The sequence below is a fragment of the Melozone crissalis genome, unplaced genomic scaffold, assembly GCF_028551555.1.
Source record: "Melozone crissalis strain CALT ecotype California unplaced genomic scaffold, PUWL_Pcris_2 ptg000027l_1, whole genome shotgun sequence".
In the NCBI taxonomy this organism is placed as follows: Eukaryota; Metazoa; Chordata; class Aves; order Passeriformes; family Passerellidae; genus Melozone; species Melozone crissalis.
Genome location: NW_026535805.1, coordinates 50,960,132 through 50,974,416, shown reverse-complemented (window position 1 = coordinate 50,974,416; position 14,285 = coordinate 50,960,132). Strand labels below are relative to the sequence as shown.

Here is a 14,285-nt window from a genome sequence, read left to right as displayed (position 1 = left end):
AAGCAGTGTTCATTTTCTCCTATAATATCACATAACTACCTCCAGAATGATAAATGGCTTTTATCTACCCTGTATTAGAGATAAGGTTTTCTTTAAAATTACCATAGTTATTGGAATTTTTTGGCCAAAGATGTATTTGCTGTAGCCTGAAGTGTTTCTGATACTACCTGGCAATCCCAAGCAAGAGATTACCTGAGGGTTTATTAAACTCCCTCACTAACCAAAGAACCAGGATGGACCTCTACTCCACTTCTGTAATTTGCATATCACCATACTACCTCAGGGAAATAAATGATGGAAGACGTGCTTCTGTTTTGAATTTTGACATCTGAGAGAGGTCATGTAATTTATTTTTTAGCTTCTTTCTATTGGTTTCTTAAACAAATGATAATAAGCTACTAGGCTACTTACTCTAAGACTAGTTAGGAAGAAAAACCTGCACAGTGCAGGAACCCATATTTTTATACTTCATTAACAAATCAGGACTTGCAGCTGGACATCTGCCACCCCATTATCTGAAACATGGGAGTTGAGCCATTCTGCAGTGCAGGGAGCGTGGCCATCCCAACACACCAGATATTAGTTTAGGAAACCCTGGCAGCCTCCTGCATTTTGATGAATCTCCTCATGGCTCTGCATCGTTAAACAACTTCAGTACTTAGTGTATGAGGCTTGTAGCAAGGCTGGCTCTCACAAAGAAGGCATTTCTTACTCATTTTCCAGAGGCTGTGGATCTCTTGGATTGTGCATTACCTGGTTCAGGGATGGCAATAGGTAGCTCAGCCCTGAGGAGAGTGCTGTGCCCAACATCTTGGACATGGGGAATTGTACATATCTGTATCAGGTCATCTTGGTTTTGATGCAGAGCTGAGGACACGGTGCGCACCCACGCTGCCCTGCCCTGGGTGTCTGCAAAGCCCTGGCCCAGGTGGGATGTGCAGGAGCAGAAACAGGAGCTACTTTTATAGAATCATAGAATGTCTCAAGTTGGAAGGGACCCAATAAGGATCATGAAGACCAACTCGTTGCTCCTCACAGGACCTAAAATTAAACCAGGTTAGTAAGAGAGTCATGCAGAGATTGCCTGAACTCTGACAGGCTTGGTGCCATGACCACTTCCCTTCCTCTTCCATGGGAAGCCTGTTCCAGTGACTGGCCACGTTCCGGGGTAAAGAACCTTTTCCTTATAACCCATCTGAACTTCCACTAAAGCAGTTTCATTCCATTTTTTCATGTCCTGTCACTGGTCACTGGAGAGAGGAGATCAGCACCTCCCCCTCCACCACTTCCCTTGAGGAAGCTGTAGACTTGGAGAAGTTGGAAATCAAAGGCAGTTAAAAAGCCCACATACCAAAGACATGAAAGTGGTGACATCTTGTATTTTAATGAAAAGTTTAATATCAAAATTCATCTAAAGATAAGAAAAAATCCAACCTGCTATATATTTTTATCTCCCCCCATTCCTTAGCTCTTTGGGGAATGTCAAAGGCTCCCATCACTGCAGACAATTCCAGCCTGCAGGACCCCAGCACAGCTGCAGTCCATGGCACCACCTCTGCCAGCATCAGTGCAGATCCAGGGTCTGGCCTCCTTATGCCAGCAGAGCAAGGTGGTGAGGCACAGCACTGGAAAACGCACCAGGAAATGTTCAACTAAACCCCAAATCAAAAAAGACCAGGTTGCACTTTCATCTCTTACATGTATCTCACTAGATCAAAAACCACTTGCTGCAGCCCTTGCAGGAGTAATTTCAATCAAGCTGTTCTTTGAGCAGATGAACTAGGGAAGCCCTGTGTTCCGTGGCTGAAGGCTCTTGAGGATGAGGAAGGGGAGCTCTGGCAGCAGCTTATCCAGCAGCTGAGTCTCTGTCCCATTGTCTCCCATGTCAGAAGTGTTGAAGTCACTTTCTGCAGCCAGACTGGCTTAAAAAACCTAAGTCAGGGGATTCAGAAGTTGCCCAAAGAAATAGGTAGGAACTTAGTTTGGTGGTGGTTTCTGTCTCTGCCAAATTCAGCTGAAATTTGCCAGTGAGTTCAAGAACATTCTGTTCTTGCCTAAAGTTTGTTCCATAGGAAACAAGGCCACAGTAAAAAAGGTGCAAATCAAAGATGATCACTTTACAGAGAAGTAACACTTGACACTTTCTTAAAAAGACACCTCATCACAAGCACACTCCTGCCCAAGGGCTGGTCCAGCACAGTCAGCAGAGCTTCCCAGGGCAGCCCCAGAGGGATGCTCTCCTTGCTGGCATGTTCAGGCATGGGGCAGCCTGGAAAAGCCATGCTCTAATGCTCCCCCAGACAAACCTTAATAGAAACCTCTGTCCTCAATGGGACAATGTACCCACTGGCAAATAAATTGCTATACAATGTATCTTCTCCTATTGCCAGTTCTTTTGACAACATATAAATATAAAAGCCAGTTCATTTTGTTAGCAGTCACCGAGTGCATATTGAGCAACTTTAGCCAGTGACACCAAAATCCTCTTCAATAACGCTACGGGGCCAGATGGCTCACGATCACACATCATAAATTCCTTTCTGCTATTTCCATCTTGTATTTACCCAGCTCAGTGTGTAACAGCTACTGGCGTTGAAGGCTTCCTTTTTCAGAAACATCTGTGGTTTTGATAAGTCTTTGTAGGTATGGAAAAGCCTGAAGTCCTTGAGCTCCAGCTCTCGGAGCAGGCTGTACCAGTACCGCACCACGGTGCTGTCATTGCCACTGACCTCAAACCCAGGCCAGTGCATGTGCACCTCAAAGACCAGCTGTCCTATCTGCTCAACAACATCTTCCAGGATCAGGTTTTCCAAAATTTTCCACTCGGCGCTCTCCACGTCTGCCTTGAGGACATCAATCTGCAACAAAAGCACCATTACTATGTGAAAACAAGAAACTTTGCAGTTATATAACATCTGAGGCCAGGGTTGGCCATTTTCCAATACACATAGATTTTCATTTTGTATTAAAAAAATAAATCAAAAAGTCTCAGAGGACTAAAATAGCAGTACACGGAGTTTCATGCTTGACTGTTCACAGCCCTTTTCCTCCTGCTTCCAGCTCAGGGTCAAAAAGCTCTGTATTCCAAAATCCTCCTATAACCAAAGCATGTAACTGGTTCCTTCACAATTCTTGGGTGGCATCACAGCTATGAAAAAAAGAAACAGAACCAAATGACAGACCCAAACCCACTAACAGGGATTACCTGCACCATAGCTGAGTAGGTGCTCATGAGCCACATGCTACATGCATGATACAAGTGCAAGAGAAGAGCAAATCAAAAAATGAATGCTGTGAGCAGCTCAGGTGATCAGCTGCCCTTGGCCAAGCTGCTGGCTGCAGCTTTTGCAGGCATCGCTACAGATGCTGAGAGAGAAGGACCAAAACAAAGGATAACTATGCAAAGAGTCTTCAGGATTTTAAGGGCAGCTCCTCCAAAGGAAAAGGCACAGCAGAAAAGAAGACATGAAGGTGTTTGAAAGGAATAACAGATCCAACAGATAAGTACCATGTTCTAGTTTTGGCCATTATTTAATTTTGTAGTGAGATATTCAGCAATCCAGCTTCTCACAGCTGTTGGTTGACTTTGTTTGGAGATTAGCTGGGGGAGGCAAGCTGATTTTTTAACATAAAAAGAGCATTTCATCACCATTTCACACCTGGTAGAAAACAATGACCACAGCACAGCAGTGGTCACAAGCTGCAGAGCTCAGCTTGTTTTCCAGAGCCCAGCAGGGGAAAGTCCTACACCATGAGAGCAGGTTTGCCTGTGCCAGTTCCACCTGAGCTGATGCTTCTGCCCATCTGCTCACGCTCAAGATGGGTTTGAAGTGAAAACCTGAAGACTTTATATAGTCAAGAATTCAAAAAAAAAAAAAAAAGGGAAAAATGAAAAAAGAAAAACCCCCAAAAATCAAGCCAAGGAAAAAAAACCAAAATGAAACCAACAAAACCCCCAGATTCTCTCTGGCAGTCTACCTTAACCACTTGTGGCAGTATCAAAAAAGGCACCTGTGCAGGTATAGGAGAGAAATTTGGGCAGGTAATTTAAAAGCACTTCCAAGGCAACTGTTCTCCTGAGCTGCCCATGCCAGAGCAGCTGCTGGTGCCACGCATGCCATGTCTCATCTGTGGGGTTTTGTCCTTGGCACAGGGCAGGGCTTGTGCTGTGAGCACCTCTCCAGCCCAACCAGAGCTGCGCTTTGCATGGGCCATGGCCAAGAAACCACAGGGCCATGGCAAGGGGTGGCCACATCCTCCTTCCCTTTTTCCCTGGATGGCTGCCTGGAGGTGCCAGGGGCTGAGGTGCTGGGCTCACAGCCACGTCAGCCCTCCTCAGGGGCTGTGCCCCAGCACTGTGGATGGGCATGGCATGGCAGGAATCTGTAGGTGCTGGACACTTGCCCATTCTGGTCTCCGTCTGTAAAACAAGGGTGGCAATCACTGAACAGGGGCTGAGCGCATGAAGGGCTGTGGGACTTGCATGGAACAAGCTGCAAAACAGCTGGAAACAAAACACCACATTTTCAGAGCAGGACTTGAATGAGCTCCATGGTCACAGAGTGAATCCTGACAAGCCAAGCCACCGCTTGTGTGCTCATTAAGAAGGCATTGTGCCTCCTTCACTCTGTAGGAGGCAGGGGGCCAGTGGAAAATGACCGAGGGACTGTGGAATTAAAGCCCATATTGTGGTATGTGCCCATGGGGAGCAGAGAGGAAGGTTGCACAGGCAACCTTAGCTCTGGTATTTCCTAACTTGCCCCCCTAACAAAGAGGCTGTCAGTCTGTCTGTCCGCGGGTCAGTGAAACAGTTGAACGCAGTGCTCCTTTGGGTTCAAGGGGAGGCTGAATTTAAATGATGCAGCTCATGACATTTCAGCTGGTGGGTGAGCCCACTTGTTCTCCTTCATACATTTAAATTGGTTATTTATTTTGCAAATACCAACTCACATCTCTACCTGCAGTGCAGTTTCACAGGCAGCTGGTTCCACACGGGCGCAATCACCACAGGACCACACTGCCACACTTAACAAACCACAGATTTTTATCTCTGGGAGACTTATGTAACTTTGAAAGCAGACAAATTATTCAAACCCTTTTTTTTTTCGGGGGGGAGGGAGTGGATGGATATGGGAAAAATTGTTTCTAGGCATTTGGTTTTGTTTTCCCATGATCTTACTTTATGGCATCAGTAGGACATCTTTTCCCATGGTAATGTTTCCAGTCCTTCAGGTTTGTTTGTTTTTCTCTCGTGACACTAACTGCTGCTCTGGCTGCTCAGCAGGCACTCTGCATGCTCTGTGCTGTATTTGCAAAACTGATCTGAAAAGTGGCTGGTAACCAGTGTTTCAGTAGGAGAAAATGAGTTACCACAATAACAGCTTGAACATGTAATGAAATGACCAGGAAAGAAACATGAGCTAGTGAAGATGTGTTGCATAGACAAACCAGAGGGTCTTTGTTGCTCTTTGTGCCCTGCACTGTTCAGAAACCTGGAGGGAGGAAGGTACCTGTCTCAACCCGCCAAATTTCATGACTGCCTTCCAGGCAAGGTGTCCCTTTCTGCCCAGAGTCTCCAGTGCATACCATGGATAGTGCAAAATGAATAGAGAACAGCTCTGTTTAGGCATATTTGAGCAAATTACCAGCATCCTGCTAACACCAAATGCAAGTTTTGTGATGATTAGACAGCTCAGGAGATATTTACCATTGGTGATAAGCAGCACACTACCGATAAGAAATGCACTACCACCTTCCAGTTGCCTTGATCCAAAGTGCCAGTGAAAGGATTAGTGGGCAAATCTATAAATTCAGAGCTCTAATTCACCTGGGAGCACAGCTGGAGTCTGCTGCTGTGAATAAATCCTGGAGGGCAAAGATCTACAGTGCCTGAAGGTAAAGTATGACAGTGAGTTTCAAACACTCACAAAGGCTGGTTCCTCTTATCTTCCACAAATCCTCTTATCCTCCATGAACTAACTAGGTTATCACAGAAAAGTTAAAAACGTGGATTTTAGAATGTTTTCTCAGTTTAGCTCCCTTGAAAAAGCACTGCAGCATTGCACCACTTACACTTGGAGGAAAAAGCAAAAAAAAAAAGGGGGCCATGCTCGTGCACAACTAAGCATATAAAACAGGTGAAAAATTGTGTTTTACTTAGTGAAGGTCAACATACACTGTATGAAGGCTCATTTCTTCTTTTTAGGGTAATGACTTGTTACAAGTGTGCATCATTTCCTAAAGCAGAGATCTGAGCTCTGTTCACCTTGGCCGCTTTTGAAACACCAGGGTTAACGGGGATTTCAGGCTGCGCTGCCCCGTGGGCATCATTCAAAGCTCCCCGTGGAGAAGAGTCAATTGAGAGTGAGTAGCTGGAGGAAGCAATTTAGCTGTATTACTTCCAGCATGAGCTCAGCATGTGGAAGTGGAAGGCAGGAAAGGCAAAACCAGCAAATGCAGGTCAGGTACAGAGGATCCCTCCAGTTCTGTGGGAGCAGGTCTGCAGTGTAAGCTTGGGAGGAGGGAGAGGAGAGCTGGCTACAGTTTTCAGGCACAGGGACAGATCTCAGAACCACCTCAGCCTCCTGAACTGCAGGGCTGCTCCCACAGTGCGAGAGAAAAATATTCCTCTGCTCCCTGTGATACCTGGTTACCATTCTGACATGAGCTGTACAGCAAGAAAAAATCTGCTGGCTTGTGCATCAGTTTTCTCCCTCTTTCCCTAAATACAATTCTCTGTTCTCAGAAAACAAAACTCTAGAGAAAGTTGTTTAATTTACATTTTGATAGCATGTCTTTGCAGGTAACAGCAGGTGCTTGGGTGTGTTTTGTTTAACTGTAACTTCCCTCTTATCCTTTTCCCACATGCAGATTTTCAGCATGATACTTCCCTCATTTTCTTTCCTCTCAAAATACATCCACAGCCTGTCCTCAACAGCAGGAGATGGCTTGGATGTAAAGTCCCTTTCATTCCCTTTTATTCTTAGTGAAGGCTGTAATTGATGGCAGCCAGGATGCCACAGAGCCTAATAACAAATTATGCTCCCAACAGCTTGTGACTGTCTCTTCCCATGCTCCCTGAGAGCAGTGGGAAGGGGAAATATCCTGATTCTCTCCGAGCCATCTGCTGGGGACACCAGGACTGCTGGGGGCCTGGCCAGAGCAGCACGGGTGCTGAAATCGGGAGGAAAGTCAGTCACTGCTGAGCAGCGATGTACAGCCCCAACCAGCAGCACTTCTCTCTCAAATGACTGCCCTTCCTTCCTGCTCACATTTACACCTCTCTTGGTGGTCTGTACAGCCAGTTTCAAATTGGCTCTGGAACAAATGTGTCGTTTGAGATTATCCACTCCCAGTGTGACAGAACGGGCACGTCTTCAAGAATCTGCTTAAGGCATCAAAGTCACAAAGCTGATTTGTGCAGTTGGGTGCTTACAGGGTCTTTGGTCTTTTTTTACAGTAAAGGGCAACTGTCCAGTTGTAGTTACTCATACAATATCCACATCACTGAAACAGAAAGCCTGCAGCGAGTGCAGGCAAGCTTCATGCCTCTGCTCTCACCACTGATTCTCCACAGCCTCACAAGTGACAGTCTGTTCTCTCAGTTCTGGGGATGTACTTCCATGAACCCATTACACAGCAGGAGCAGGATATTAAGTAATACTATGTTTACCACTTCAATGAGAGAAAATGTTTCAAAATAATATTTTAAAAACTTATTTAACTTTCTCAGCCAACTATCAGTATAGCAACAGCTTGTCAGATGCAGTAATGGCCCCAGAAAAATGCACCCATCCAGGAAGCCCACCCAGCACAGGCAGGAGGCACCAATCTCAGCTGCGTGCTCAGGAACACTACGAGCACTTTGCTCTCCCATGGGGGACTGTTCCTAGCAAAGATCCATGCTGGCAGCCCAAGTGTTTCCTTCACGCAGCCTTAGAGCTCCGGTCTGGGGGTAACCTGGCACTTCAACTCCCCAGCTCTTCTCTTGGTCTCTGATGCCAAGACATTCCCCACACACTCTCCATCTGGAAGGAATTTCTCTCTGAGGACCCATTACAGAACAAAAGATACACAGACCCCATCCAGTCCAGTTAACTGGACCAGTGAAGCAAAGACTCTTACTCCAGTGGACAGGCAGAGAAGAGACCTTTTAGCTGGCAGAAGGCTCCTTTTAATGCCACTTTACCAATGGACAACATAATCTTTGGACAAACAACCCCCAGATGATTCACAAGATCAGCATGGCCTGAAATCCTTTCTCCCTGGCTGCAATTGGTCAGGAGGTCATATGTTTTCACCTGTAGCCTTCTGTCACCACATACATCATTCTTTTCATGGGACCAGTTCTTGGCATCTTTCCTCTTTTGTGCTGAACACTGGACTAGTCAGAGACAGCAGGTCACTTGTTAATCATCTTCTGGTCATACAAAAATACAGGTCCCCAAGCTAAATTGATTTTCAGACAGGTTTGATGGGTTTAGCTAGCTCTACACTATAATGATCTTAAAGCCAGGCATCTTGTCTAGCTTGCTACCCAGCAAGACCAAGGTTCCTGTACAGTGACCCAGAGAACAGGTTCTACAAACCCTGCATGGAGCAGGCACACACTGCACATGGACGTGGCTGAGGGAGAAGCCCTTCCCTCACAAGAAATATTGAGCATCAAAGATCTTTGGTCCCCATTTCTTTAAATTGAGACCAGTCTCCAGAGCAGGCAACAGGAACCTTACCACTCACTAGCTGAAGACTCAAAGTGATGCTTCCTCAGAGGAAATGGTGAAAAGTCACTGTGAGGACATAAGTCTTCAAACAGTGACCTCCTCATCTGCTCAGAGTGGCAGCAGCTCACAAGTGTGCACTTCTGCTCAGAAGCACTGTACTCCAGCTCCCATTTGCATCCTGATGCCTTTTCCAGTTCACACAGCTCTCCTGCTGTACACTAAAAGATGAAAACAACCCAGACCCCTCGCCCAGTGCTTCAGTCCAAAGTCTAGATTGCCCAAGTAGGAAAAATCCCACAAGGGGTCTGCAGAAGTCCTAATTTTAAATAAATTAACAGCCTGACCAGCTGCAAAAGCTCTGCTTGCCAATGCCCATGCTGCAAACAGACATTTTAAACACTGCATGCACTCCTCCAGCAGCTGCTCTGTGTGCAGCCCTGGCTGGGGGCAGGAGCTGCTTTGCAGAATGTGCATTCAGCCATCCAATCCTGCAGGAGATGTCCTGCTGCCCTCTCCCCTCACAGAGAGAGGGGGAAACCCTTTCCTTTCTGCTCTTTTGGTCTTCTCTGCCAGACGCTGCTGGATGCCTGTGGGAACGGATATTTACTCAAAAGAATAAATGGTGTATTCTGGACCCTCCAGCCTCGTCATTAGAGGGGAACAAACATTTGCAGTCTGTTTGTGCTGCACCAAGCACCGATGGTGGGACACAGCTCTGTGCTTGCATAAAGCCACGTTATCCTGGTCTTGCTGAAAGTGAAAGCCAACAGCAGCAGCAGGTCAGGAACACTGCAGCAGGATAAGGGAGCTGTCAGTGCAGGAGGTTTGCAATAGAAGGCAAATGGTAAAGCAACAATTGATTCCAAAGCCCTGAGGGGCAAGATTTGCAAGTGAGTGCATGCAGTGCATGGGACAGAGGGCTTAGCCTACCATAAAATAGTTGCAGAGAGTAAATAGCATTTTGGACTTCTATGGTTTATTAACACAGCACCCATGGGAGCCTTCAAAATGTAGGTAATTGAAAAAAGGAATGAGAGTCCCATCTTCAAAAAGGTCCACCACACCTTAAAGGACATCTCTTGCAGGATGAGAATCAGCAGCCCTGGCATATCCAAGTAGCGCCACTTAAATCTGGTGGAGGACTTGGTTCCCATCTGCACTTGCCAGAGCAACAAAATCCTTTGAGACTGCACCCCTCCATGGGGATCCATTTCTGGTCCAAGGTGCCAACGTGCATCCCTTCTATTTGCTTGCAATCATGACAGGAAGAAAGCTGCATGTACATCCCTGAAAACATGAATAAAAACCTTCACAAAATGCTCACACAACTCACATTTCATCTGGGACAGGCATTCAGGAGGGGCAGGAAGAACTGCTAAGCCACTGACCTCTGGATTTCAAATTTTTGAGAACGGAACCTTAAACTGCTGTCAGATGAAAAGAGAGACCAGAAAGGATCCAGACACTAAGGTGAAAGTATTGAACCAAGATATGGCCAATTCCAATGACAAGAACTTGTAAACTATGACTGGAGGAGGGACAAATGTATGGAGAAGAAAAAGAACATTTTTTTAGAAAGCTCCTAGAGGCTCTGAGTAGGGCATTTGTCTGAAGTGCTTGTCAATGTCATCACCACTGGGAAATTGTGAGAAAGATGGGCAATGGAGGAAAACCAGGATGCTCATAGAAAGGGGTTGCTCCCGGTTCTCATTAAACCCATGCCACACCATGGACCACCACCCTGATCAGATATCCAGTACCTCAGCCAAAATAAAACTGTAAAATTCACATTACTGTGTTTAAGCCAGGGTTAGTGGCTCAAGGAGGAGCTGGGGAGTGTGCACACAGGTGTGAGCTCAGCAGGTACCTGCACCTGGTACCACCTTGTGAAGCAGGAAAGGCTGCCCAGACTCCTCCCGAGCTCCAGGTTTGGCAGGAGGAGGGAACAGGACTGCCTAGTTTCCTACAGCAGCAGCATAGCTGTGTGCACTGCTCCACAGTTCCTGCAGCCAGTGCCATGCTCCTCTGAATGCAACTCTTAGACACTGAAATAGTCAAATAGCAAGGTGGAATTGAGCACAGCTTGCACAGCCCTCTTGCAAAGCTGGAGGAAAGCAGATTTTTACTACGTGATTTTTTTCTGAAGGGTCTTAACAACCATAAAAAAGGTAGCAAAAAAAAAAAAAGGAAAATAAAACTCTAAAAAAATTGTCCTTCCCTTCTCATTTTTAGCAGATTGTAATATCCTTTGTAAGTGCCTTTATTTCTTATTTTGAAAGATGACCTGAATAAGTTCTGCTTCAACGCTTTCATTACAATTCAGGTGTTGCACTAGGCCTTTTCCTAGGGGAAGAAAAGGCTATGGATTGCACCATATTCAGCCAATGGTATCATTAAAAAGATCTTTCCTCCATGCCTGACAATTGCATACTGAACAGCACCTTCATGTCGCTGTCTAGAAATACCAATATTCTTAACAACGTCTTGGGAAGTGCCCCTGGTGGAGAGAATTTAAATGAGGCAAAAGGAGATGTAAGGAACCAAGAGAAAACCTGTAAAGGAAAGTGCATGAGGCACTTTGTGCACACAACACCAAAAGCAAGAGGTGGTGAGCAGTAAATCACTATCCAAAGATCTTTGCTTCCAGAAACATGAGGCTGTCAAGCCCATTTTTAGTTGCAGCCAAACCCTTCAATCTACCTACAATTAAAACACTTCAGGCAGCAGCAGCCCCAGCTGATTAAGCAAATACAGACCTATCCCCACCTTGATTTCATTATCCCTGAAATGAAAAAATACGTACATGCAGAAAAGAAACACTGTGCGCCATGAGCCTGTGGATTACTCAGGGGCAACTACTACAAGGCTACAGAAGGCAGCATTTCCAACTGCAGGTAGAAACATCTGCACCAGTTTGACTGCCTCTTTTCAGCAAGGGGAGTCAGGTTTGCCAGCTCTCTGAGACCCCCAAACAAAGGGTTCCCAAGCAGCACCAGTTCCTGCTGAAGCTGCAGCAATGTCTGCCCTTGAATGAGACAAACTGCACCATAACAGCTTAGCTTGAGTCTATAAGGACCTCAACAACTATCTCAAATATAGAAATTTAAGTTAATGGAGGCAAGGTTTGTGCTCCTCCATCCTGTGGCAGGTCATTTATTTAGACTATAAGCTCTAAGTGCTATGGTATTGCATCTGCCTGGTGCAAAAGGGTGCAGTGCTAAAGTGGGACTTTGCTGAGCAGAGTTACTCCTTCTGCAAATAGGTCACGACCAGCCATTTACACTATGAAACAATTCAGTGTTCTGGGACAAAACTCTTTTTACTGTGCCATTCAGAAACTGTTATAACAAGGAGACAGTCTGATGAGTCACAAAAAAGCAAACAAGATGATAAGCAGTAACTGCAGATATTTCCAGGGAAGGACAGTCAGGACATTTCCAGGAAGAAAGCAGTCACAGTCTGAGCCTTAGCAGAGACACCATTGGGACTTCTGAATAGTACTGATTGCTGATGCTCCAGCTGCAAGAGGGGCAGCTCAACACAAATAAGATGTTATAGGAAATAGAGGATCTCTCATGTTGGAGAAATCTTAGAAAGGCCAGAATGATAACCCTGCAAAAGCAAAGGCTCTTCTTCACTGCTATATATAGATGGTAAATAACAGCTGCAGAAAAAGGGCCACTTAAGCTTAGAGACCATTGATTGCACAAGAAAAATTGGATGCAAAAATAAGGAAGCTAAAATTCAGATGAAGTGTGGGTTTTTTCCTTCTAGAATTGAGATTCTGGAAAAGCCCCAGATAAGCATAAAAAGCAAAGAAAAAATTAAAACCCTTTCAAGAATTCAGAATTCCAAACACTTACTTTAGGATTTGTGATGCAACGAATCAAAAGACCTGGTCTCATTTGTTCTGATGCTAAGCCACATGTAGCTGATCTGTAGCAGATCTACAGATCTAGAGCAGATCTGTACATCTAAGCTGTTACACATTTTCTCTGGATTTTTATATCTATTTGTGTACTACCAACAGAGCTGATTTTCAGCAAAAATGGTTAATCCTTTCTTTAATACTTGTCCTTTCACATCAGCCTTCACAAAGCTGAAAGCAGCACAAAATAAATTCTATAGTATCTACTTGAGGAGAAGAGCAAGTGATAAATTACTTGCCTAGGAGGAGATGATGTTATTAATCAAAATGGCTTCAGGGTATAGTGTTTTGAAGTTGTGTTGAGTATTAAATAACAGGTAAAGAGTTTTTTCCTTTTGAAATCCTAAATTGAAGCCTATTCAATAAAATGAAGCAAAATTATCCAAGTTGTTACAGAAAAAAATCTTCATGAAGAGAGAGTGTAAATTAAAGCCTTCACATTGAAATCAGGATGTAAAGATTGATTTACATTTCTATTCATAACAAACAATGACACAGTGTGGTCTCTTACAAAATTTGTCTGAGATAACTTGAATGTCAGGAGTTGAACACAGCTCTGCTGTCCTGTCAAAGTTACAGCTATGAGCACTTCCTGATTAAATTAGGGTTTTACCCAGCATTCTCAGATCCTCATTTGCAGATGAATTTGTTTTACAAAAAATAATTTCATCCACTGGTAAGTCATACTGCCAAGGAATGTAAACTCGTGGCACTTACTGAGGGCATGACAAGAGACTTATCCTGCAGAGCTCCAGAGGGAGGAAAACTTCTACTGAAATAAAAATTTGCATGTATGACCACTGCCCATTTTCTGCTCCTCAGGGCCTTTCTGCAGAAAGTTTTTAATTGTGTTTCACAGCACAATCTTGGGAATACAGAATACACTTAATAGCTTGGTTTGAATTTCTTGTTAAGGGTTAGCAGTGCATAGAAGCAGGACAAGAGCCAACAGATATGAAAGGAAATCAGGGATGTTCAGACTGGATATGAGGAGAAACATTTTCATGGAGAGAACAGTCCAGCAGGACAACATCTGGCCCAGAGAAGCTGGAAAGTCTCTGCTCTGGAGAAAACTCAGTGTTTTTCAAGACAAGAGTGGATAAAGCCTTGAACAACCTGGTCTGACTTCACAGCTGGCCTTGCTTTGAGCAGAGGACTGAACCACAAGCCATTCAAGATCCCTTCTCACTTGAATTATCCAACAACTCTCTAGAAAGGAAGCTCTCCATGCATGTATCACTAATCCATGGGAAACACCAGCATTGCAGCATCCTCACCCCTGTAGGTAGTTAGAGAAAGTGAATGCTTTCATAAAGTAGAACTCCATTGTCATAAGAATCATGGGCCCTCAGTGGCTTTCTCCTTTTTTCCCCGCTGTTCATCAAGAGTGCACTACAGAGTGTGCATGTTCAGCAAAAAACTTGAGGGCAGGGGGGATGGGAAGGGAGGATGAGCAAGATCAATTTTTACATCCTTATGCTTTCCTGTGGCTGATAAAATATTGCTCTTCTCAGAAGATACACCAGTAAATTTTCAGTTTAGATCTGTATATCAGGAAATAAGGCTCCCATGATATCCTTTGGAGATTATTCCAGGGCTTAAGAGATTTCACACTCTAATGGCTCCCAAAAATA

General features: G+C 44.8%; 1 protein-coding gene across 1 annotated transcript in view; it reads right to left on the bottom strand.

Moving 5' to 3' along the window:
- Positions 1 to 1,440: 1,440 nt before the first annotated feature.
- Positions 1,441 to 14,285, bottom strand: part of METTL24 (methyltransferase like 24) — a 44,843-nt gene continuing 31,998 nt past the window's right edge. The window contains exon 5 of the mRNA XM_054280534.1: positions 1,441 to 2,858. Coding sequence (XP_054136509.1) covers positions 2,544 to 2,858 — 315 coding nt within the window. The 3' untranslated portion in view covers positions 1,441 to 2,543. The remainder of the gene's footprint in view (positions 2,859 to 14,285) is intronic.